The 25,764-nt window shown below is 50.3% G+C and overlaps 1 protein-coding gene across 3 annotated transcripts in view; it reads left to right on the top strand.

Moving 5' to 3' along the window:
* Positions 1–25,764, top strand: part of SEPTIN9 (septin 9) — a 334,469-nt gene that overhangs the window by 30,018 nt on the left and 278,687 nt on the right. For 2 of the 3 annotated variants that reach the window (XM_054278869.1, XM_054278868.1), the window contains exon 2: positions 21,237–21,896. In XM_054278869.1, coding sequence (XP_054134844.1) covers positions 21,237–21,896 — 660 coding nt within the window. Of the gene's footprint in view, positions 1–4,464; positions 4,527–21,236; positions 21,897–25,764 lie in introns of those variants that run through there. The other variant, XM_054278867.1, reaches the window with a different exon arrangement.

Below are 25,764 nucleotides of genomic sequence, written 5' to 3'. Positions count from 1 at the left end.
TGTGGGTCTTCAGAGCTGCCTTCACAATTGCTCATTTCTGTGTAGGTGATACTTTAAGGCTCAGGTAGCCACAATGAGTCACGGCCCCATCTAACCCAGCCTGATGCTCATGACTGCAGCAGATTGTGAGACTGATAAGAGCTTCAGAAAAACCTTGACTTGTGGGAGGAGGAAAATCTGCCTGAAAAACTGCATTCTTAGCAGCCTGCAAGGAAAGTGCAGAGTGCTGCTTGAAATGGCTTTGGATAGGAAAGTCCCTTTTCTGCCTTGGCCTGTTAAAGGATCTTCTGAAGCTGATACCTGCCATCTCCTTGTTTGGTTGCATTTTTTTCTCTTATGATTTTCTTTTCTCCTATGATTCTTTTCTCCTTGAAATCTCCTTTCTAAGCCTGGTGGCTTTGTGATCCCCCACACCCACGCCAGGTTAGAAGGTGTGACCAGCCCTGGCTGCTTCTGGAGGAGTTTGAGCTGAGATCTGGAGAAGCAGGATGTTGAGGAACATCCCTCCTTTTACCCTGAGCCCAGGGGTGAAGCACCCAGAGAGAAAAGGGTTAAAGCTTCTTTTCATCCATTTTTATCTTGGTACCTGTAACTGAGTGCTCAGCAGATTTTACAGACTGCCTTTCTGGGGGCAGGAAATCACTTCTAGGCCAATAAAACAACTTCGCAGGAAGTTTCTTGCTCATCTGAAGAGCAGAGTGATGGTGAAGGAGAAAGGGCTGGGCAGTCAGTGATGGCCTGGTGTAGTAATGAAACAAGAAATATTTCTACTGTAATGTAACACAGCAAGGAAAATATTTACCTAAAATTCTCCAGCAGCCAGTGCTTTGGAGAGCAGGAATTTTATCTTGAGCAGCAGTTGCTGTGCAGAGGATCCCAAAGGTCTTATCAAAGCAGGAGCTTGAGGTGAGGCTCCTGGTACAGTAAAAACAGTGAGTGAGACCCTTGGTTGTGTGAGCAAGGGGAGCAGCAAGGGATAGAAGAGATGTGATCTGCTCTCCTCCTTTTGAAAAGGGAGCTCTTTCTCTTTTCAGATAAAAATTAAAATGTAATTACAAACACCTGTGATGTGTCTGGGGGAAGGAGCAGGAAGGGCGGATAAGTGACTGAAGAAAATCCCTGCCACAAGGACAGAGGGAGCAGAACCTGATTAGTTTATCTGAGGCAGTGTAGGTGATGTGATCACTGTGGGAGATCTTTCATCAGGAGAAGTCTCAGGGTCCTCAATCTCCTCGATCTACCGGGAAAAGGCAAAGCAGGGGCTGTGTCAAACTGTGTTTGGCTGAACAGTACAGCACACACTGGTGCTATGCTGACCAAAACCCAGTTCCAGAGGAGGAGGCAGGTTCTCCATCCCTCTGGAGAAGGATTGCCTGCCTTTGTAGAAGCTTCCCAGGGTTGCCTGCCTTTGTAGAAGAAGGATTTGGCTAAACATAAGCTTTTGGGTTGAGGATGCAGGTAGAAAACCAGGTGAAGTGGAGCTTGGTTATGTGCAGCTTGGGGATGGTTTTTCTGGGCTGATGCTCTTGCAAAGCTGTGCTTCTGACATGGCTCAATGAGATAAAAGGGCAAGAGAGTCTCCAAAAGAGAGAAGGATGGGCTTATCTCCCTGGAGGAAAGCTTGCTCCTCTTCTTCTAGCAGGAGTTTGGGGTATGTGCTATGAGGTGAGCTGTTTACATACCTTGCTGCTTTAAATATTTACTGTTAGAGCTCTGGATATTCTTGTTATTCTTCAGTTGCTGCAATTTTCCATCTTTCTCTTCCCCTCTCAGTGCCTTAGGTGCACATGAGTGCAATATGACCCAGCTGGTTTTAATGAAAAGGAACTCCTACTTCTAGCCCGGATATTTTATTTCACACTTCGTGGGGCTCGCCTCTGGGCTGCTCGATTTGCTAAACTTTTATTAGATCCAGGATGATAACATAACCCAAATTGCCTTTGCTTGGGAAACATAGAGTGACCCAGGGAGCTGGGACTGACCCAGGGAGCTGGGACTGACCCAAACTGCCCCAACCTCTTCTGCTGAAGTGCTTTGAGCTCCTTCACCAGCTCCACCAGACGTCATTGTGATGCTCCCACCACAGTCCATCAAGAAGGTTTTGAGGTTTTTTCTAGTGGTTTATTTCTTCTTGCCTCCTGTTGACCTCAAAAACAGAGTTCCCATCACAGCATCACCCCAATCCCTGTGTGACCACAGCTCAGAGAGTGCCACCAAACTCCAAGCAAAGCAGGGGCTGTCATGTTGAATCTTATGGGATTTGCAAGGGGGTAGGTTCTGAACATCAAAAAATGAGCTTGGTCCTTCCTCAGATTGCTGGTATTGCTCTTTTAAAGTCTTGTTTACAATGAGGATTTTTAGGTTGTCTTGCTTAGTTTTTGTTTTGTTTTGGTTTTTCCTGCTCAAACCCATTCTACAACTTTGTGATGAAGCTGCAGTCAGGATGTTTAACAGATTTTGTAAAAGGCTAATAATCCAGGTTCTGTTCTTCCAGTCAGCGAGTCATCCATGATTTTAACAAAGAAGGACTTTTTTCTCGCTCAGTAACAAAGTTAATTATTGACAGCTACATTTTTACCTGCTGGAAATGGATTGCTGATGTGACCCGCATAAGACTGCTTGGGAGGGGAAAAATAAAGACACTTTCTTTCAAAAATCAATGCCGGTGACACGGGCCAGCCCTCTGCGGTGGGGACAGCAGGGAGCTGGCACCCGGGTGCTGAGCTCAGTGCCACAGGAGCCACAGGTCCATGGCCATTCCTGTTCTCCTCCAAGCCATGGAGAACAGCAGGTGGTGCTCAGCCAGGGTGGCACCAAGGAGTTTTACAGGCACTGTATTGCAGGAAAGGCAATTTTGTTTGCATTTGTGATGCAGAGAGATGCAGAGCTGTCCCTCCCCACGCTGCTCTGGTGGTTTGTGACACCACAAGGAGTGCAAAAAATGAAAGAGCTGAGCACTGCTGCCTGCCAGAGGAGAGGAAACCCACTGTACCTGTCCTAAAATATCATACCTCTGTTGTAAAGCTGCTCTCAAGGTTATTTAAACACTTCTCATGGTTTCAAGTAATGCCTTTCCTTGGACAGTGTGGAGAATCTGGAGCTGGTTGAGTCTGGGAAACTGGTACTGTTGGTTTCATTTTCTGGTTCATTTACACTCTGGGGGAGTCTGTGGTGTTTGCAGACTTAAAATGTGTGAAATTAAAAGGGTGACGTCTGTGGTGAAGCTCATACTTTCTGCAGTAACTGTACTGCTGTTTTACATCATTTTCCTTTATGGCTCACCCCAAGTGGACTGAAAGCCCAACCCATTCATTTTTCCTTTCCTGTTGATGTGCCTGGACACATTTCAGGGGGTATCATCACTTTAAAATGATGCTATTAAAACACAGGGCGGGGAGGATAAAAAAGAGGGTCAAGAGGGCAGGATTTGAATCAACACCGGAAAGGGAGAAGCATCAGATAGCGAGATGCTCAACCTGGGAGGGTGTGAGAGGTGGGGAAGGGGCAGCAGTGTCACGGACGGGGCTGGTGTCGGTGCCAGAGCGTTTGGCTGGGGCTGGAGCGGAGGGAGCCGTGGCAGCACCGAGCGCTGGGCTCAGCATCGGGGCAAGTTTTGCCTCCCCTCTGCTCCTTCCTGCAGCCCTGATTTTCCAGAGCAGGGCTGCTTGGATTCGGCAGCGGTTTGTTAACGCAGCGCCGGTTTGATTTCGAGCAACCGCAAAACGGAGCGTGGCCGAGTTGTCCCTTTCCAAACAAGGCTAAACCGAGAAGCGAAAAGGCTCCATCAGCGCCGGAGAACATCGGGGCAGCGACCCACCCTCCGTGGGGCCGCTTCCACCGGTGTGGGGCCGCTTCCATCCTCCGTGGGGCAGCGCTGCTTGGTTCCCCAGCCTGTTCCCCGTCTCTGGGGCTCCGAGCCGAGGGCACAGCGGGCCCGGGGAATGCGGTATAACCCGGGGGTGCCCAGAACATTGGGGCCGCTTCCATCCGTGTGGGGCAGCGCTGCTTGGTTCCCCAGCGTGGGGGCCCCGAGCCGAGGGGCACAGCGGGCCCGGGGGATGGGGCACAGCCCGGGGGTGCCCAGAACATCGGGGCAGCGACCCACCCGTGTGGGGCCGCTTCAACCCTCCGTGGGGCAGCGCTGCTTGGTTCCCCAGTGTGTTCCCCGAGCGGAGGGCACGGCGGTATAACCCGGGGGACGCGGTATAACCCGGGGCGCACACCAGGGCGGGGCGGGGGTCGCGGCCGCCGCCCCGCGGAGGGGCCGGCGCGGCGGAGGGGGCGGCGTGACGGGCGTGGGGAGCAGCCAGTGCGCGGCGAGGGGCCGTGCCGGGCCGGGCCGGGCTGGGCCGGGCCGGGGGCATGGCTGGCTGCCCGGCGGGGCGGGGGGCGGCCGCAGCCGCTCGCCCTCCGCCATTCGCGCGGCCGCAGCGCGCACCGCGGAGCCGGGGGCAGCGCCCCGCGCCCCGCCATGGCCGACCCGGCCGTCAGCGCCCACCTGGAGGGCATCATCTCCGACTTCGAAGGTGGGTGGGGCGCGGGGGTTGCAAGGGGGACCCACGGAGGGAGCGGCCGCTTTTTGGGGTTTAGCCGGGAGGAGCCGCCGTCCTGCTTTTATTTTCAGTCTATGGAGCACTTACTAGTTGCTGCGTTTGCAGAGGGAGAGGCTGGGGAAAGCTCCGTGTGTCTGAAGCCGAAAGCGGAGAGGGCTGAGCTGGGCTCGGCGTCCCCCGGCTCGGCTGCCGCAGCCTCCCCGCACCGCTGGAGCCCCCGGTGGGGTCCTGGGCCAGGCTGGGGTGGCGCCCCGCGGGTAGGGAGGGCTGGAAGGAGCGGGATGCCCCAGGAAGGCATCCCCAGGGCTGTCGGTGCCTTTTGTCCGGAGCGGCTGCGGCCGCTGGTGTATCTGCCAAGGCAGGGTCTTACGGGATGTTTCTCCTTTCCTGCCCTTCCCGTGTTCATTTATGTAGTTTTTTTCAGCTGAAAACACCAGACCAGAGTGAAAGTCTGAAAAGAAAGCCCCTTCTGTTGATTCCCACTTTTGGGGTGCAAACCCAGCCCTGGGATGCGGATAACGATCCCACTTTCCCGAATCCCCGCAGCGGCAGCTCTGCAGTTGTTGTCCCGTGGCAGAGCTCCAGCGCCCTTGGAGGATCTGCCCGTGCGGACCGGGACGGCTTCTCCCCCGCTCCTCTCGCCTGGTATTCTGCTTTTTCCAAGCGAGATAAGCCAGCGGGGAGCGTGCTGCTGCCAGATGGGTCTGGGAGTGAGAGAGAGGCAGAGGAGGGCTGGGGGGCCGTGCCTGGAGCAGGCGTTGAGAGATCGGCTCGAAGGGAGCTCATCTTCCTCCCGAGCAGAGTTTTGGAAGAGCGGCTCCATCCATCCCTGCACGTCCTGGCAGCGACCCAAGCGGAGCTTTGTGCAGCGGTTTCTGGAAAAAAAAAAAAAGAAAAAAGAAAAAAAAAAAAAGAATCCGAAATAGCGGAGATGTTGGGGCCGCGCGGTGAAAGCTTATCCAGGGGCTGCGTGTGCAGCGCTATAGGCTGAGGCTCCTCCGCCTCCTGGAGAAGCCGGGCTGACCTTGGGCAAGCAGAGCTCTGCTGGTTTTCCTGCTGGGGAGCCGAGGGGGCTCCGAGAGCCGGGGTTCCTCTTCCAGGTCAGGCAGGAAACGGGTGGCAAAGCTGGGGTCCCTGCGGTGCCTGCTGTAGGGTTTGGACACGGTCACCTCCCCTGGCATCCCCTGCCCCGGGGTTTGGCCACGGTCACCTCCCCTGGCATCCCCTGGGCTCTCCCCAGTGCAGGAGGCTGAGGGAAGTCACGTCCCTCGGGCAGATTGGGACTAACAAGTGTTGGGACACAGAGTGACCCGAATCCGCCGCCCCGTTGGGTTCAAGGGCGCCTTTGTGACTGTCCTTGAGCTTCCCCACGTAGGGCTGCGAGCTGATGTAATTACCACTTCCCTCTGCTGCCCCAATTGCATTTAAATCTCTGAAGAATGAGTAATTCCCCACTCGGATACGGTAAAGGCTCTGCTGTGGGCCCTGTTTGGGCTGTGCGTGTTCCTCTGTGGCACCCAGCAGCTCTGTCCTGCCTTTATTTTCAGTCTGTGGAGCACTTAGCAGTTCCTGCCTGTGCAGAGGGAGAGGCTGGGGAAAGCTCCGTGTGTCTGAAGCCAAAAGGTCTGGCCTTGCCCTTGAGCAGGGATCCGGGCTACTGTTTCACAATTTAATTAGCTCCTAGCCTGGCACAGCAGCTTCCCAAAAAGCAGCAATTAATCTGCAGCCCGCAGGGCAGGAGATGCAGTGTTCCCGACTGCTGGGTGGGTACCTCAGCCTCACACAGCCCCTGGCCAAGCAGCAGAGATCTGCCAAAAAAACACCACGGAGCAGCAAGAGCAGAGCATCCCGAGCTCTCTTTGTTCCCTGCAGTCACACTGCCTGCCCTCCCCAGCCACCCTGGCTGTTCCTGCCTGTTTTCCTCCCAGCATCCGTGCCAGTTTTCCTCCCAGCATCCCTGCCTGGCTCCTTGTCCCTGCTGTGTTGCAGCAGGCAGGGAGCTGCAGCCTTGGCTGGGGAGCTGCCAGCCTGGGGAGGCTGCAGGGGCCCCTGGGGAGGGGGAAGCAGCGCCAGGTACTTGATTCCAGTTCAATTTCCAGATTAAAGCAACGTTTGAGAGCAAAACAGAGTGCAGCAGGGTGTGTTTTCCTTGTGCCCAGTGCTGAGATGGGGATGCTCGCAGTGCCCATCTCGCACTGACCAGCAGGTCCTGCAAGAGGAGGGCACTAGAAAAGTCCAGGGAGGACTGGCCAGTCCTCTTCTGCCCCAGAGGAGCTGTGGCTGTCCCATCCCTGGAAGTGTTCAAGGCCGGGCTGGATGGGACCATGAGCAGCTTTGTTTAGTGGAAAGTGCTCTCTGCCCATGGCAGAGGGGTTGGGAATAGATGATTTGTGAGGTCTCTCCCAGCCAAAGCCATTCTGATTCTGATCCCCCTTATCTGACAAAAGCTTCCCTGTCTCTAATGGGACAGAGCATCACTAGGTCTGTGGTTTGCCGGTATTTACAGACAATGACATCTCTGCCCCTGGGTTTATAGATCCTGGCAGGTTTTCAGGAGTGTGGCTGGTTCAGCTGTGGTTCCAGCAGTGCTTCCCAGGCTCACCTCTGCTCTGAGGGGGCTCTGGGTCCCTCAGCTCCCCAGGGTCTCAGCACAGAGCCTGAGCTGCAGGGAGGGGAGGCTGCAGTGCTGAACCCACCTGGTGAGGTGCCGGTCCCTGCAGCCCAGAGCTCCCTGACCCAGCCAGGCTGGTGATGTGGGAGTGCTGGTGTCCATAAATGCTGCCCCACTGTGCAGGGGTGATGCTCCTGCGGACAGCTTTGGTTGGTTGTGATGCTGCACAAAGATAATCCCACAGCGTGGAACTCCTCATCCTGCCAGAGCTTTGTGCACTCGGTTTCTGCTGCCTGGTGGTGAGACAGGGGAGATCTGCTCCAGTCCCTCGTGCCAGGGTGACTGGGGTGTGTTTTTGCTGGCAGGTTCTGGTGCAGAGCCCCAATGCCAAGCACTCCTTGCCTTTGCCAGTGCTGTCAATCAGCACCAGATTAGTTTCCCTGTAATGTTGAAACACAAATTGTCACAGTGGGTGTAAACTGTGCCTGCTGGAAGTGCTGAGTGGGGCTGTGAGTGTGTGGAGAGGCAGGAGGGTTCCCAGGGGTTCTGTGTGGGGGCAGCTTTGCTCTGGCAGAAACCATGAGACAGCATTTGTGGATGGCTCCTAATCCCTGATTTTCCCATTGCTCAGAGCCCAGCTCCCTTGGGAATGTGTGCTGGCTGTGGGTGAGCCTTGGCAGTGCTGTGGAGCTGGGTGGGGATTTTCCAGCCCTGCCAGGACATGACACTGCTGATCACAGGGTTTCTCTGGCCATTTTATTTATTTACTTTTCCTTATTATTGCACACTTTTCAGACACTTCTCCCACCACCCAGTGCAGGGTATTTTTAGCATCTCACCAGCGGACTTTGTCCCAATGAGGTACAAACTCATGCTAAGTTATGTCCCGGTGCCACCAAAAAATCATCACCCCGCTCATTTTCAGGAGGACTCTGCATTATAAATAGACTTTTCTACGTGCACAAAACTCACAGACTCATCCTTAGAACCTCCTTGAGCAGATGCCTGGGATGACTGTGGGACACATGGCCGTGCTGCACCCCTGGGCTGTGCAGGGCCCCGCTCCTGCTGCCCCTGGAGCAGCTGCAGCTGCATGCTGCACATGCTGGGACTCACCCCGGGCTAATATTAGCAGGAGCATGCCAGTGTGGGTGATGTGCCTTGAATCCAGCAGGCTGGAAAGCCTTGGAGATGGGATGTGCTTTGTTTTCGTGTGTCTCTCTCAGGTCCAAGGTGTGTCCCCCAAGCCCAGCCCAAGGGTTTGCAGGATGAGCTGCAGGCAGGGAGCTGAGCGTGTGACTAACAGTCCCTGGTGTGCCAGGGCTCAATGCCTGGAAAAGGAAACGCAAAAAGATCTTTCCTATTTCCATCTTGGATCATCCCGGCCCTGGGAGTGAAGCAAAGCTCCTCAATTGTTGGATTTCCTGGGCTGTCCACAAAAAGTCAAACAGTGACTGCTTTCTCCTGGAGCTCTTTGTGGCCAGCTCGGTGTGGGCACAGCCAGAGCTGCTCCTACAAGACAGCAAATCACCTCTGACACCCTCAAAGCTGGGCTTTACAGCCACTTCAGAGTGTTCTCTCTCTTATTCCACATCTGTGTTTCTCTACCTGAGACAAAAGGACGGGCTGGATGGGAGTTTTCTGCCAAATCCTCCTGTGATGGGAGAGGAAGGAGCCAGAGGAAGGTGCCTGTGGGAAGGGAAGTTTTGTGTCTTCCCCAGCAGAAGTTGTGTCTTCCCCTGCAGAGCTGCTCTTCGAGCCACAGAGTCAAAAACCTGCATCTGCCTGGTCACAGCCCTGGGTACCTGCTGCTGTGGGCTGGGTTTTTCCCTGTGTAAATCTAATTCTTTGGGAATAAAAAGGTAGTGAAGGAGTGGAAAGGGAAGAATTGATGATCTCTCTGTCCATGTGAAGTGGGCTCTGGGATGGCCTCTGGCCCTGGTTTGGCTGTAGGATCATCCAGAGGTTGTTGTTTGCAGTTGTGTTGTGCAGGGTGGGCTGGGCTGTATGTCCCACTGTGGCACTGGGCAGTGTCACAGCAGGGCTGTGTGTCCCGCTGTGGCACTGGGCAGTGTCACAGCAGGGCTGTATGTCCCACTGTGGCACTGGGCAGTGTCACAGCAGGGCTGTATGTCCCACTGTGGCACTGGGCAGTGTCACAGCAGGACTGTATGTCCCACTGTGGCACTGGGCAGTGTCACAGCAGGGCTGTGTGTCCCGCTGTGGCACTGAGCAGTGTCCCTGGGGCTGTCACAGCAGGGCTGTGTGTCCCACTGTGGCACTGGGCAGTGTCCCTGGGGCTGGGCTGTGTGTCCCGCTGTGGCACTGGGCAGTGTCCCTGGGGTGTCACAGCAGGGCAGGCTCCAGGGCTGGCTCAGGTGAGCTCCAGCCCTGGGCAGAGTGAGCACAGACTGTGCTGACCATACAGAGGCCTTGCAGAGGAGCCTGGGTGGGCAGGGACAGGGAGGGGATGGCTCCCTGCACCAGCCAGGGCAGCTGCTTTGGTTTTGCAAGCACAGTGCCTGGAGCTCTTTGCTGGCCCTTCCCAGTGCCCGAGGTCCTGGCAGCACCTTTCCCTCAGCAAGGGACCCACCTAAAGTGCCGCACTCCATTCTCATTGCCCCTTGGTGGGTTGGGGCAGGGCAGTGAGTGGGAAGCACCTCTGGGATGTGTTGGGTCAGCTCTGAGAGCTCTGAGTGACCATGGCCAATACAAGCCAGCAAACCTGGGGCTAAATTAGTGCCAGGCATTAACCTGGCACCTCTGGGTGCCCCATGGCCTCACTGGGTGCTGGTTTAATTTCTGCTTTGCTGCCCTTCCTTGCAGGGAACTGCTCAGCCCTTTTTCCAGGAGCCAGGACTGAGACAGCAGCCACAAAAACCTGGATGGGGACATGTCATAAATCCAAAAATAATAATGGAGACTTCAGAGCCCATAACCACTCCAGATATTCACATTTCTGACTTTGATATTAAAGGCAGCATCTTTCTGCAAGAATATCATGTGGGCTCTTTCCCTCTCCAACCTCCCTGTCCTCTCCTGCTGCAGTGGACTCTGGCACCCCTTTGGTCTTCAGCAGCAAGCCAAGTGACCCGAAATCCAGGCTAAGCCTGTTTGGAGCCTGTAAAATGAGTCAGTGGGTCTGGGTTCAGTTCCTGGGGGGCTGTGCCTGGTTGGTGGGGGTCAGGCTCCATCAGGGGAGCTCTCTGTGGGCTGTCATGCCCTTCCCAGGGATGGGGATGTGTCCTGGCCACCTCTCATTTCACACCTGCAGGGTTTGGTCCTGGCACCCCTCTGGTGGCACCAGCAGTCTGTACCCAGCTGCTGTGCTGGTGCCAGGTGGGCAGAGCCCCCCTCACTTCCCTCCCTGCCACACACAGCAAGAACGGGTTTGTTGTGGTGACAAACAGAAGAGTGGCAAGGAGGGTTTTTCTTCTTGGGCAGGAAGGGGTTTGTTGCTGTTCCAGCTCCTTCTGAGCAGCTCTCATCTCATCTCCTGATGGCTGTGACTGAGGCTTTTATCCTGATTGTTTTGGGAGGCTGCTGGGTGCAGCTCAGCCCTTGGCTCCTCTGGGGACACACGGGGACAGTGCCCACCCAAGCTGGCCCTTGGCTGGTTTGTGTGCCCAGAGGGGACATGCCATGGGTGCTGTGTGACCCTGCAGCCTCCCAGGGCTGCTGGCACCAGGCCAGGGCACTTTGGGGTGGGTGGGCACAGTCAGTGCCAGGCAGCTGTGCTGTTGTGAGGCCTTCGGGATGGGGGAAGAGATGAGAATTTGACTTTGTGTTTTCAGAAGGCTGATTTATTATGATATGATATGATATTATTGTCACAGACATGCTTTATGAAAAATTCTTTTGCTAAGATCTTTTCTCCTGAGAAGCTGAAAAGCCTCAGAAATGAAATGTAAACAATTATTATCTGCTGCTGTGGAATGCAACAGGTGCATCTTTGATTGGTCTTATGTGGTTGTTCTTAATTCATAGCTAATCACAGTCCAGCTGTCTCAGACTCTCTGGTCAGTCACAAGATTTTATTATCATTCCATTCCTTTCTATTCCTATAACCTTCTGATAAAATCCTTTCTCTATTCTTTAGTGTAGTTTTAATATATAATTTTCTTTTAATATGATATATATCATAAAATAATAAATCAACCTTCTGAAACATAAAGTCAAAATTCTCATCTCTTCCCTCATCCTGAAACCCCTGCGAACACCACCACAATATTATATTATATTATATTATATTATATTATATTATATTATATTATATTATATTATATTTCACATTAAATTATATTATTCATATAAATATTATTTATATTCTTTTAGATATATTATTTTTATTACATATTACATATTATATATTACATATTATATATTACATATTATATATTATATATTATATATATTATGTGTTATAAGAAATTATGTACTAAAACTATGCTAAACTATAGAGAAAGGACACAGACAGAAGGCTAGAAAAGAATTATAATAAAAACCTGTGACTGACCAGAGTCTTGACACAACTAAATTAAAATTGGTCATTAAGTCAACACAATTCACATAAAACCAAAGATACACCTGTTAGTAAATGATCTCCAAGCCACATTCCAAAACAATCAGGTAATTATTGTTTACATTTCTTTTCTGAGGCTTCTCGGCTTCTCAAGAGAAGAAATCCTGGCAAAGGCATTTTTCAGAAAATATCATAGTGACAGCCAGCCTCCTGTGGATTGCAGGGCAGGGGACATTGTGACATCAGTCTGTGCCACTCCTCCTGGCAGGAGAGGTGGCAGTTTGGGACAGAAGCATCACAAAAACCCTTGCTAGGGTGAGGTGGGTGCTCTGCCAGCCCTGGGGTGGTGGTGAGGGCATGGCGCTGGTCACTGCACTGCTTTGGGGCACAAGGAGTGTGGTGAGCGCTGGGGCGGGGACTGAATCTTTGTGTCATGTTGGCCAGTGGAAGTAAAACTGCAGGGAGGATTGCATAGGATGGATTTGGTTTGATTTTTCAAGGCTCTGGTCCCTGGCATCCCTCAGGAGGTTTGGGCAGCAGCTCACACTGCAGTGCTGGGTGTCCCCTCCAGGGAAGCAGGGACAGCAGCAATCAGGGCAGCACTGCAGGGCTAAATGGCTCCTGGATCACTCCTTTACCCCAATTTCCCCTTTTTCTGGAGTTTTTTAACCAGCATATCACAGCACCACCATCAAAGCATCTTCTCCAATGGAGACTTGACTGATTCAATCACCCAGTCCCCTGGTCACCCCCTCTCCATGTCCCTTGCTGGGCACTGGGGTTCAGCCACCTGGGGCTGGCATCTGTGGCATCAGCACGGGGCAGGCTGGGCTCTGCAAGACCATCTGCATCATACTTTTGTCTCTGGGTAATCATTTCAAGGCATTTTAGAAATATTAGTGAACCAAACCAAATCTGCAGCCCCCATGGGAGGCACAGCAAAGATTTATTTCTCTCCTTCCTCCTCCCCCTGTGAAAGGAAACTGGAGCTCAGACAGGAGACAGGAGCTGGAGTGAGCCTCTGGCAGAGGCAGTAATGCAATCTGCTGGGCTGAATACTCTGTGTTTTATGTAATTTTCTGTACAAGTATGAAATGAATATAAGGGATGTAAAATACACTGCTCTGAGCTGGAAGCGTTTTGCTGCGAGTTAATGGTTATATAAACCCAAGTGTAATGGAGAATCAAGCTAAAATCTTTTGAGAACTGCATTATGGGGACTGGAAAGCTGGGATTTTGTATTAATCTGAGTGTGGATTTTATTGTTTTTTTCTATTCTTAGTCGTGACTTTGCTTTTGCATGTTCATTTCTGGGAAAGGAGCAGTCTGCTGCATCAGCCTCAGGCTGTTTTATACCTTGCTGTGAGTGAGAGAAACGCTGCTTGATTGATGTCAGAGCCCTGAACTTGCATTTATCCCCAAATTTCCACCTCTTGGTACTGTTTACACCATTCAGGAAGGCCCTGCATAATGACAGCACATTGCCAGCCTTTCCTTGTGCATGTGATTCTTGTCAGAGCAGGCAGTCTGCTGCAACTTCCTTTGAAGGCTGGCTGTGAAATCAGAGAAGGGATTTATGTGAGCATAAACTGTTCATAACCTGACCCAGGATAGCGTGAGAGTCAGGGGACAACAGCAGAATGTCACTAAATATACACAGAGATGGATGGATGGATGGATGGATGGATAGATAGATAGATAGATAGATAATTTATTTATTTTATATATGTAGTGCAGCAAGGTTGGTTTATTGGTGAGGGAAAGGTGTGAAGCCTTCTGGCACAAGCACAGGGAGGGGCCCCAGCAACCTTTACTTCTTTTCTTCTTTCTTTTGTTAGATCACCAGAAGCTTTGGGAAAGTTGCTTTTAAAGTGTCCTGCCTTGGTTTCTGTGGGTGTAGGAGGGGATCTGAGTTTCTCAGGCTGTTTTGAAGCTGTGCATGCTCACAAAATCCTGCCAGCTTGTGCAACCTTCACTGCCAGGGATTTTCCACCTCAGCCCCATGTTTTTGACCCCACTGAGGGGCTCAGGGGAGCTGGGAGCCCCTTTTTGTTGAGGGTGGGGTACAGATGTCCTGCTGTGGTGCTGCAGCAGGGGTGCAGCTCCCTTCACTTTCTGCTCTGGGACCTTTAGGTTTAATACACAATGGAAATACCCTATAGGAACATGCAGAACACCCTCCTTGCCCCCATAACTGAGCCTTTAGCTCACTCCAATGCACCCAGGTCTGTTATGGGTGGTGGCAGCTCTTCAGGTTCTTGTTTATTGTTATCTTATCTAAAGTTTTGCACCCTGTCCACACCAGGCTCAGTGCACTGGAAAAGCACCACAAAAATGGCCAACAATCTCTTGTTACAAGGTCTTCTAAGACTAAACTATCCAATTAAGAACTGACACCTGGATTATTTCCCCTTTTAACCCAATAACTGATCCCAAAGAGCCCACAATGGGGACTTTTCTGCCCAATTACAAAATGCCACCCAAACCCATGAAGATGGAGGAAGAAGCATGAAGAAGAAACCCAGGGTGACACCCTGTGCCCTCCATCTTGCTTCCATCCACAACATACTAAAAATCCCAAAACCTCAATTTCTCACCAAGTGATCCACCTACACTTCTCTCTATAATCTGTTTTACACTTGTGTGGATTTCAGTCTATCTTGCACTCTAGGAAACTTTCTCCATGGATGAGGGTCAAAGTCAGTGCAACATACTAAAACACCACATAGATTCACAACACACTAAAAATCTCAAAACCTCAATTTCTCACCAAGTGATTCACCTACACTGCTCTCTATAATCTGTTTTACACTTTTGTGGATTCCAGTCTATCTTGCACTCTAGGAAACTTTCTCCATGGATGAGGGTCAAAGTCAGTGCTCGTCTGGGGGTCAGGGCACCCCAGAGCAGACACAGAAATATTCCCTGGGTTTCCACAGGCAAACACAATTTGCTCTCAGCCTGGGCCAGAAAAGCCCTGTGAGCTCCCTGCTGCCTGTGACAGGCCTCTGGAAAGCTTTGGGGCCGTGAGCAGTGAATGCTGGGTTGGGTTTCCAAGGGTTCCTTGAAAGATGAGAGCTGCAGCCTCCCCCCTTTCCTGCCTGGGAACAGGAGGTGACCATCTGGTAGCAGTTTAGAGCTCTCAAATGCTGCCATTGTGTGCTGGGGAATAACGGGGCGCCTGCTGCCCCGGCCCCACAGGGCTCTGATGTGTCCAAAAACCCAGGGAAAGCTCTCTGTGCTTAACAAAGCAAGCAAATGTAACCCCTGGGTTACAGGCACCACGAGAGGGGCACAGGATGTTTAATGGGAAGCAGTTGGGGGCCGTGGCTGTGACAGAGCTGGAAGCAGCTCCCAGAGGAGCCAGCATCCCTTGCTGTTTATTTTGGTCTCCTCCTGAGCTCTGTGCATAGATGTTGCCTTGTATAAAGCCTCTCCCTGGCCTGTTGGTGGGATATTCTGTTTAAAAAGGGAGCAGAGGAGGAGCAGATGTTGCAGATGTTCCCTGGCTGACGCTCTTGGGGTGCCCAGGGCCAGGCTGGGGTGGCAGTGAGCTGTGGTGGCAGTGAGCTAGCTGTGTGCCCCAGAGCTTCCAGCTGGGACATGTGTGTGCTGGGCTGTGTGTTTGGGTGTGTGTGTGCTGGGCGGTGTGTTTGGGTGTGTGTGTGTGCTGGTTTGTGTGTGTTGGGGTGTGTGTGTGCTGGGCTGTGTGTTTGGTGTGTGTGTGCTGGTTTGTGTGTGCTGGTTTCTGTGTGTGCTGGTTTGTGTGTGCTGGTTTGTGTGTGCTGGGCTGTGTGTGTGGTGTGTGTGTATGCTGGCTTGTGTGTGTTTGGGGGTGTGTGTGTGCTGGTTTGTGTGTGTTGGGGTGTGTGTGTGCTGGTTTGTGTGTGTGCTGGTTTCTGTGTGTTTGGTGTGTGTGTGTTTGGTGTGTGTGTGCTGGTTTGTGTGTGCTGGACTGTGTGTGTGCAGGTTTGTGTGTGTTTTTCCCTTTCACAAACAGGACAGGACTGCTGGGGATCTTTCCTTGAGCTTTATTTGCAGCATCAGCCTCATTACGTGGCTGAGACAATAGGAGGATGGCAAAGCTCATGTGCAGCCAGCAGCAGCCAAAGATTTCTTTGTTACAGAGCATCTTAAAAACTTTCTAGCCAATAACATGTTGCTAAAGCTTACAGACAGTTGTTCTAACCAATTACTAGAAGTACACATACACTTACTTCATACAATGTTTACTTGTATGCTTTCTATTAACAATAGACAGTACCTCATTATTAGGCTTAAAACCTTAATGTCTTGCTAAACATATTTTTCTGCAAGGTTAAGGTCTATCTTAACCTTTTACTATCTTGCTAAAAATATTTTTCTCCAATCTTAAGTTCTATCTTAACCAAACCTAAGACTTAAACTATTCTTTCATGTCCTTACTATACAGTTGTAACTTTTTCTACCTTCAGACTTTACAACTACAGCTAATCCTAAGTTTCTCTACTCCTTCTGTTTCTAAGGGCTACCTTTCCATCTTTCTAAAAATCTTCTTACCTTTACTGTTTCCCACATTGTGGAGTCCCTGTGCAGGAGCCAGATCCCTCCATGGCATCTGAGCACCCTTGTGACATCTCTGCTGTTGCATGAGCTGCTGGGATTTGAACCAGACCTCTGGCTGCATCCCTAGATGTTGGAATCCTGGATGCTGAGAATTTAAAACTTTCTCTGCCTTAGCCTCAGCTGCTGTTTTTGTGAGGAATACACACACTTCCCTGCAGGAAGCTGGGAGGAGGAGCAGAGGCTGTTTACTTTCCTTTCCTGGCTCTGGGGCAGGACACACTATTTATAAGTTTTTTCTCTTTTTTTTTTTTGAAGCTATTGTGCTTTCTGAGGTCCTTCTCTCTTGTCATGCAAGGAGGAGAGAGGCAGAGCTGAGCAGGGAGCTCCAGCCACACTCAGTCCCTCAGGAGGAGGTGACATTCCCAATGTCATCGTGCTCATGGCAGTGGGGCTCTGTCTCAGAGGTGGAGACACCAACCCTCATGGTCACAGTGCTCCTTTCTCATGTCTGGGATGTCTGACCTTCTCCAGGCCATGCTGAATTCATGGAATGTGCCAGCAGGACAAGATGGGCACTGAAATCCCTGTGAAACCATGAGATGGTCACCCCATCCTGCAGAGAGGGGTGAGAAAAGCTCCTGGGTTGTCCCCAGAAATGTCACTGGGACCTGGGGCTCCTCATGGTTTTGCTGTCAGAACCTGTGCTGAGCCATTTCTGCCCCTCTTTGGGGTGAAGGTTCCTTGGCCAGCCCCTCAGCCCCTTCCTGCCCCTGGCACAGCAGCACAAGGGAGGATTTATCTGCAGGGCTTGGTTGTCCTGAGGCTGTAATCGTGGTGCTGCAGCTCTGCCTGGGGCTTTCTGAACCCCTTTGTGTCTGGGCTTTGACTTTTTTCTCTTTTCTGCAACAGAAGGACCCGGAAAAAAGCCATTTTTGGGTGTTGTAATTCAGTCCAGCCCTTTGATAAGGACAGGGGCTGGCTGTGCTCCAGAAAGACCACATGGGTGGCATTGGAGGGGTTTACCCTGGCCTTGGGGCACTTTGTGGGGTTATAAAGTCAAAGGAAAGGGGCCATGTAGGTCAGCATCGCTATTGGGATACTCACTATTTCTTTGGGCAGGTTAAACCGGGTTTGGGGCACTTTGTGGGGTTTAAAATCAAAGGAAAGGGGCTCTGTAGGGCAGCATTGTTGTTGGGATGCTCACCATTTCTTTGGGCAGGCATTGGGCAGGTTTACCCTGGGTTTGGGGCACTTTGTGGGGTTTAAAATCAAAGGAAAGGGGCCGTGTAGGGCAGCATTGCAGTGGGGTTACTCACCATTTCATTGAGCAAGTTTATCCCGGGTTTAGGGCACTTTGTGGGGTTTAAAGTCAGAATAAAGGGGCCATGTAGGGCAGCATTGCTATTAGGATACTCACCATTTCTTTGGGCAGGTTTACCCTGGGTTTGGGGCACTTTGTGGGGTTTAAAGTCAAAGGAAAGGGGCCGTGTAGGGCAGCATTGCAATGGGGTTACTCAGTATTTCCTTGGGAAGGGGCAGCAGGGCTCAGAGGAGTGGGGATGATGGATGTGGCTCATGTGAGGAGCCCTTGGAGGTCAGCAGGGCTGTTTGTACCCAAAGCTCATTAGCAGGCCAGAAAGAAACCCCCAAACCTCTTGGTACTGAGGGATCTCAGGGCAATGTTCATTCAGGAAAGACACTGCTCAGCATTTCCTTTGCTGCTGAGTTCCTTGAGAGCATTTACCCTGTTCTGGCTCTCAGGAAGTCAGAGAGCTGCTTGTTGAAGGGAAGAGGTGGAGACTGAGCTGGCTGGAGGAGGGACAGGCAGGTTTCAAGGGCCTGATGTGGACAGAAGTGTGGTTCCACCCCTCAGTGTCCTCTGCTGCTCCTGCCCACCCAGCTTTGCTCAAGGGCTCCCCGTCGGGTTGTCCCTTCCTCTTTCTTTGTTTCCAGCAAAATGCAGGCTGGGCTTGGCTGCTGCATTGTTTTAAACGTGGGGGTTTTGGAAAAAAATACAGCTAAAATGTTTGTTTGTGGATAAAGTGTGTGATGGAGAGGGGAAACTGTGGAAAATCTGTGCTGGAGGGTCAGAGCTCCAGCTGAGGGTTGGAGACCTGAGAGTTTGAACACGTGGAAAGAGCTTTCCAGTGTGGGGCTTTTTTTGAATTAATTATTCTGGGATGCTGAGAGCTGTGCCTTGGACACAGACCTGCAGTGCCTGAGCTGTGCCAAGTGCAGACTGCAGGGCAGGGAGTGCTGCAGGAGCTGTCACCCCTGTGAGCAGGTGATGGCATGGCTGGGAGAGCTCCACAGAAATCAGAAACCAGATAAGTCTGAGCAAAAGCATTTTTGATTTTCTTTATTGCCTCCATCCTTTCTTCTACCGATGTCTGAATATTGCTGAGATGCAAGACAGAGTATTTTGTCATGAGGAGCCCTTCATGGGACCCTTCCTGGGTTTACAGGGGGGGTGAGAGTTGTGCTTTGGTGCTTTCCTGTGGTGCTGTTCTCATCAGGCTGACCTTGGGCTTGGATCTCTCTGTGCATCCCTCCAGCTGTACCCTGTGATGGTGTTCACAGGGGTCCCAGGATGAGAGAAGAGATGAGGATCTGACTCCATGTTTCAGAAGGGTGATTTATTATTTTATGAGATTTATTATATTAAAACTATACTAAAAGAATAGAAGAAAGGATTTCATCAGAAGGCTAGCAAGCAAAGGAGAAAGAATGGAATGATAATAAAATCTTGTGACTGACCAGAGAGTCCAAGCCAGCTGACTGTGATTGGCCATTAATTAGCAACAACCAACATGGACCAATCACAGATGCACCTGTTGCATTCCACAGCAGCAGATATTCAATGTTTACATTTTGTTCCTGAGGCTTCTCAGCTTCTCAGGAGGAAAAATCCTAAGGAAAGGATTTTCCATAAAAGATGTCTACGACAGCCTGGGGTTCATATTTGGGTTCATATTGGGGTATTCCCCCCAAAAGGAAAGCAGTCCAAAGTCTGTGTCCTCACATTTTAACCCCTGCAGTCTCCCCTTGCTGAGCCCCAGCTCTGAGGGCCCTGCTTTCTTCACCATCTCTGATTTCCCTGTGCCAGGGGAGGTGCCCATGGCTGTGCCAACCCCTGGTGCCAGGACAGAGGAGGTGGCAGCTGCTGGGTGTTGGAGCAGAGCTGGGTGGCTGCCATGGGGATGATCCCCTGTCCCTGTGCCACCAGCTGGACCCAGCAGTGACCGATGGCTCCTGTCCAGCCAACGGATGTGTCTGAGGGATGGAGGGTCCTGGGTCAGAGCAGCCCTGGGACATGGATGCTTCCTGCATGGTGGTTCCTCTCCATGGTGGGAGGACCTCCTGGGATGAGGCAAGGCTGTGCTCCAGTTCTCTCCCTGGGATCCTGATTCACAGAATTCACAAAATCACTGGGTTGGGAGAGACCTTCAAGATCATCAAGTCCAGCCTCAACCCCTCAGCTAAACCCTGGCACCCAGTGCCACATCCAGGCTTTGTTAAACACACCCAGGGATGGGGACTCCACCATCTCCCCAGGCAGCCATTCCAGAACTTTATCACCCTTTGTCTGAAAAACTTCTTCCTAATATCCAACCTGTATTTCCCTTGGTGCAGCTCAAGGCTGTGTGCTCTGGCTGTGTCAGTGCTGCTGCAGAAAGAGCCCAGCCCCAGCTGAGCACAGGCACCTTTCAGGAGCTGTGCAGAGTGATGGGGGAGCCTGAGTCTCCTTTTCTCCAGGCTGAGCACCCCCAGCTCCCTCGGGGGTTCCTCACAGGGTTTGTGTTCCCAGCCCCTCTCCAGCCTGATGTCCTGTGGGGTCTCAAGCCCAGGATTTTAAAGGTTAAATCTCACTACTGCTATGATTCTGGGGGGGATCAGAGAGTATTTCCAGCCTGTGGCTTCTCAGTGGGATCCAGCAGTGGTTCCCTTTCTGTGGAGTTCAGCCTTTTCTTTCCACCTGGCTGGGTCCTGAAAGGAGCGGGGATCAGTTGTCCCTTCCCTTGTATCAGGGTCTCAAGTTCATGTGCTCAAAACATTTCAGTCTTTGGGTTCCTGTGGTCTCTAGGTTTGTTTTTAAGGGTATGAGCTTCTGGGGCTGCCACCTTTGGTTTTCTTGCTGCATTTGTATTGGATTTGGTGCTCTCCTGGGATTGTTTTCCTGTTCCCAACTTGCATTTTGCTGGCAGTGCTCACAGGAAAGCCTGTGTTTATCTGTGCATCCTTTGGATGTGAGAGGGAAAGCGAGGTGTTGTTCTGACCACTTTGCGTGTCACTAATTTAAACTCATACTTTTTTCTGTGTAAAGGAGTTTTAGTAGTTTTAACTGCTAGCAAGAAAGGAATTAAAGTCTTTGCAAAATGTTAGCAAGAAAATGCACTTCATTAGCTCAGTGGGATAAAAAAGGTTACTTAAATTTTAACTACTGCCTAATGATTGGTTTCACTGATTTCACCTTACAACATTTTAAAACTAAAATGTTCTGCGAGTGGTCAGCAGATATGAGTGACAGCAGAAGCAGGTCATAAACTGGCAGCAAATGTCATGCTGAATAGAATCATTGTGTTATGAGGATTGACATTCAGCTATAGTTCAAATACAGTATAACCATCAGTTCTTAGGAAATTTGGCATTGATTTTTTTGTGGTATAGGTTAAAAGAAAGAAAAAGAAAAGGAAGCTGGATCTCTGTCTTCACCCAAACCCTGCTCTGCTCTGCCATACCATGATGGGACCTTCTGCTCCCCTCTGAGTGTGGGGATAATTTCTGCTCTGGGGCTGAGTTTCCTGGCCTTGATTTGTTTTATTACTGGGTTTTTAACTTGTCTGAAGAGGCAGGGCCTTTAATCTCCAGCTGCTTAAGTGGATTGTGAGTCCTGGGATGAAGGAGCAGAAATGGAGTTTTGACCCTTGTGCAGTGTCTGTAAGCACCTCTGGACACACTCAGGTGGACGGTAACTAAATCCTGAACTGCTTTTCATGTTTTTTAGCTCTGAAAAGATCCTTTGAGGTCGAGGAGGTAGATCAGTCTTCAAATTCCTCCACGCCACAAAGACGGGCCCCCAACACCCTCCTCAGGTCCACCGTGTCCAGCTCCACGCAGAAGTTTCAGGAACTCGGCGCCAGGAACTCGGAGCCCTCCACCCGCCATGCGGAGCCCACAGTGCAAAGATCCCCCAAGCCCCCTCTGAGGAGAGTGGAGCTCTCTGGACCCAAACTGCCCGAGCCGGTGTCCAGAAGAACAGAAATCTCCATCGACATCTCCTCCAAGCAGGTGGAGAACTCCACCTCGGGCCTGTCGCGGTTCGGCCTCAAACGAGCCGATGTGGGCCACAAGCCGCCCGAGGGCCCGGCCAGGAGGACTGAGATCACCCTGGGCAAGCCCCAGGAGCTGCGGCGGGCGGAGGCGCCGCCCTCCAAGATCCCCGAGCCGCCCTCCAAGATCCCCGAGCCGCCGCAGCGCCGCGCCGAGCCGGGCCCCGTGCCGGACACCGCGCCGCGCCGCCCGGACAGCCAGGGCGGAAAGGGCACCGAGAGCCCGGCCGTGAGGGCGGCCGAGGGCTCAGAGCCCGCCATGCCCGCCCTGCCACAGCTGGCAGAGACAAAGGCACACGGGCTGCCCACCGAGAGCCCGCCGAAGAGAGAGGAAGGTGAGTGCCAGGGGCTGACGGGTCAGGGATGGAGTGGAAGGCTTCGTGAGGTGGATCAGAAGGCAATTTATAATTTTATATTGATTGTATTTATAAATGTCATAATTATTATATTTATAAATTCTATAACTATCATATTTATAAATTAATAATTATTATATTTATAAATTTTATCATTATTAGATACATAAATTTTAAATTAATAAATATTTTAAATTCATATATATTTTATAGATAAATATTTATATTTAAATATATTAAACGTTTAAATATTTATTAATAAATATATATTTATAAATTATTTTATATATTAATTTTATCATCATTATATTAATAATTTTAATAAATAGCTATTATATTAATAATACTATTTAATATTAACAACTAATATTTATTAATAATTATTACATTAACTAAAATATTAATGTTAAATTATGAATTTGTAATATTTAATATTATTTATTGTAATTATTATAGTTCATTGATATAGACCATTTATGTTGAATAATGAATTATTAGTATTATAGAACATTAATATTAACATTATTCACATTAAATTATATTTTGCTATCAATATGTTAAAATTTAATAATTATTGTATTGATTATTGATTATTAATAATAATTAATAGTAGTTATTATGTTATATAGCTATTTCATTCTTTTATTGTTCAAATGTTATTTTGTAATGAAATTTTATAATGTGACTCGCTAAAGTGAGTCTCAAAGTCTCTTTGATTGGTCTCAAAGTAAAAACCTCTGACACTATTGGTGAACGATGACTAGCACACTCTGGAGAACCATATCTATAAACAAGGGTTACAGAAAGAGATATAATAATTGTTTTAATGATTTTATAATGTTATTTTATTTTTTATTGTTGTAATATTGTTTTATGATGAAATTTTATAATGAGACTCGCTAAGGTGAGATTTGATTGGTCTCAAAGTGAAAACCTCTGACACTATTGGTGAGCTATGACTAGCACACTTTGGAAAGCCATATCTATAAACAAGGGTTACAGAAAGAGAGATAATAATTGTTTTAATGCTTTTCTCTAAGTTTCCCACAGCTTCCCAGGAAAATCCTGGGAGGACTGTGTCGTGGCATTCACATTCCCTGAACATGATTCCTTCAACCAGGGTTTTTCTCCTGGGAAGCTGAAAGGCAGCAAGAGACCTCAGAGAAAAGGAAAACAATTCTTATCGCATTTGCTTCTCCTGTGTTGTGTTCATGTGGAATGTGTTTGGGGATTGTTTACCCACAGGTGTGAGTTGTTTTCACTCTTTGGCCAATCAGGGCCAAGCTGTGTTGGGGCTCTGGAAAGAGTCACGAGTTTTTATTATTATCTTTTTAACATTTAGTAAGTATCCTTTCTGTATTCTTTAGTATAGGATAGTATTCTTTAATATAATAATATAGTATAATATTATATAAATATATAATATATTATACTTTATTATACTATATAATTATTATAATATATTATAATAAAGTAATAAATTAGCCTTCTGATAAGATGGAGGCAGATGCACCATTCTCTCCCCTGGTGGTTGACCCTACATTTACAATACCCTGTCTCTGTCTGTTCAGAGGATGTGTCATTACCCTGTACAGCCCTGGCTGGGGTGGTGGCTGTCCCAGGTGTCACACAGGAGGTGGCAGGAGCTGTGTGCTCCTGTGGTGACACCTCTCAAGGCTGCTCAGGGATCTGTGCTCAGATGTGTCCACACGCAGAGCTGTTCCCCTTGGGTTTATCCTGCTGAAAGAGCTGTCAAGTTCAATAAGAAATTCTGGAAGGAAAGAGAAAAGGAAGTGGCAGTGCTGGCAGAGCAGGTCTGAGCAGTGCTGTGGTGCCAGCGTGGTTCATCCCTGTGAGGAGAGGAACAGGGAATCACTGTGGGGCTTCATCCAGAGACACCCACCTGCCCTGTGCCATGGAGACATCTCCTGGGATCCTCAGCTGGATGAGGGGCAGGCAAATCCTCAGGAAAAGCCACATCAAATCTGCCATGGGTGATCCTAGCACACCCTCCTGCCACATCCTCCTTTGCACTGTGTCTCCCTGGGTGCTGGCAATGCCAGCCCTGCCAGCTCAGGCTCTGTGTGCAGCCCCACAGGGCCCTGGAGAGGCTCTGAGGTGTGGGAGAGCTGCTGGCTCTGGAAGTGCTGTTGGGATATCTTTGTTTGGTGCTGTTGTTTGTGGTTGTGGGCAGGAAGGGCCTCTTCATTAGCAGAAGTCAGGGTTTTTGACCTTGGAGACCAAGTCTAATAACATCATGGACCAGAGCCACTATGAAACTGGAGACCTGGCTTATATTAGCTCTATCTTGTTTTCAATTAATTCCATGTTAAAGCCAGCTCCCCTCCCTTCCCAGCTGTCATTTATTCCCCAGAATGTTTTGGAGATTTTCCTTTCAGACCTGTTAATGACTTTTCCATTCTCCCTCGCCCATGAGCTCTCTCCTATGAGGGGTCCCGTGGTCAGGGGGAGGGCATCCTCTCCCTCCCCACCCTGGGGGCTGTGGGATGGGCTGGGGTGGGTGAGCCAGGCCTGGGAGGTCCATGCCTGGCCCTGGAGCTGGACCAGGGGTCCCATCCCCTCTCCTCTGGTCACAGTGATGTGCAGAGGTGAGGCTGTAGTGTGTGCTGGTGTAAAACCAAACCCGGAGTCAGCAGGGAGCTGATGTCGAACCTGCAGCACTAAAGTGAGTTTTTCTTACTCTGTGTGGTGTAGGCATGGCTTTTCTAGCTGGTTTTTCACAGGTTGGGCCATCTCCAGCTGGGCACAGCTGAACTCTGAGCCCCTGCCCAAGATGGGGATTTTGTGAGCCCCGCTCTGTCCCCAGCTGCTGTGTGTGGTGCCCCGGAGTCCCCTCCTGCCCCATGGGAGGGTGCTCAGCCTCATCCTTCTGGTTTTGGGCTGCTCTGAGTGCCCCAGCCCTGAGCCCCACGGGTGGTTGGTGCTTTAAATCAGAATTCAGCTGAGCTGCTGAGTGCTCCAGCTGCCCAGGGCAGGGACAGAGGGGGGACAGCTGCTGGGACAGTGTCACCCCTGAGCCCAGCTGTCTGCAGTCTGCCTGGCAGCACGACCCTGGCTCTGGGACAAAAGGGGCTTTCAGTCCAAACGTCTCCAAGAATCAGCACAGAATGGTTTGGCTTGGAAGGTGTCGGGACCCAGGACATTGCTCTGGCTGCCCTGGAGGACTCCAGACCCTGGCAGGGGGCTCAGAGACCCTGGCACAGAGTCAAAAACCCCTGAGCCTTTGATTTTAACCCATGGAAACAATTATCAACTTTGTGTGAAGAGCTAAGAGTTAAAAGAGTGAGAAGAAGTTCAGAGGTAAAAAGAAGCTAATGAAGAGCTCTCTCTAAGGCTGGTACTAAAGAGACTGAGAGAAAAGAAGAATTTTAAAAAAGATAAAGAACTTTACAACTAGGTGAAATATTTTTAGAAAGTTAGCTGAAGTTACTGTTGCTTTTCACTAATAGTGTTATGTTAATTTATTGTAACCAATAGAGTAAAAAAATATAAACAATTAGAAAGTATATAAAAACTCAGCCATTTTCCATAGTAAAGAGTTACCATCTGAGACTGCTTGCAGTTTCTGCTTTGTGTTGTGACCACCTCAGCAATGACCCTGCCCCTGTGATGTCTGCAGCAGGGACAACGTGTGGCAGCCTCTGCTCCAGGTTTGGGTCACCACGAGGTGCTCCAGGGTTTGGGTCACCAGGAGATGCTCCTGGGGCTCTGGGCACCCTTGGAACCTGTGGCTGGTCCAGCCCATACAGCTGAGCAGGGGATGCAGCTGCCTCCAGCTGCCCTCACTGGGTGGGGGTGACTCCCCAAAATGCAAACGCTGCCCTGC

Source organism: Melozone crissalis, unplaced genomic scaffold (assembly GCF_028551555.1).
Source record: "Melozone crissalis strain CALT ecotype California unplaced genomic scaffold, PUWL_Pcris_2 ptg000026l_1, whole genome shotgun sequence".
Taxonomy (NCBI): Eukaryota; Metazoa; Chordata; class Aves; order Passeriformes; family Passerellidae; genus Melozone; species Melozone crissalis.
Note: the sequence above shows the minus strand (reverse complement) of the source record. Positions and strands in the feature narration are given on the sequence as shown.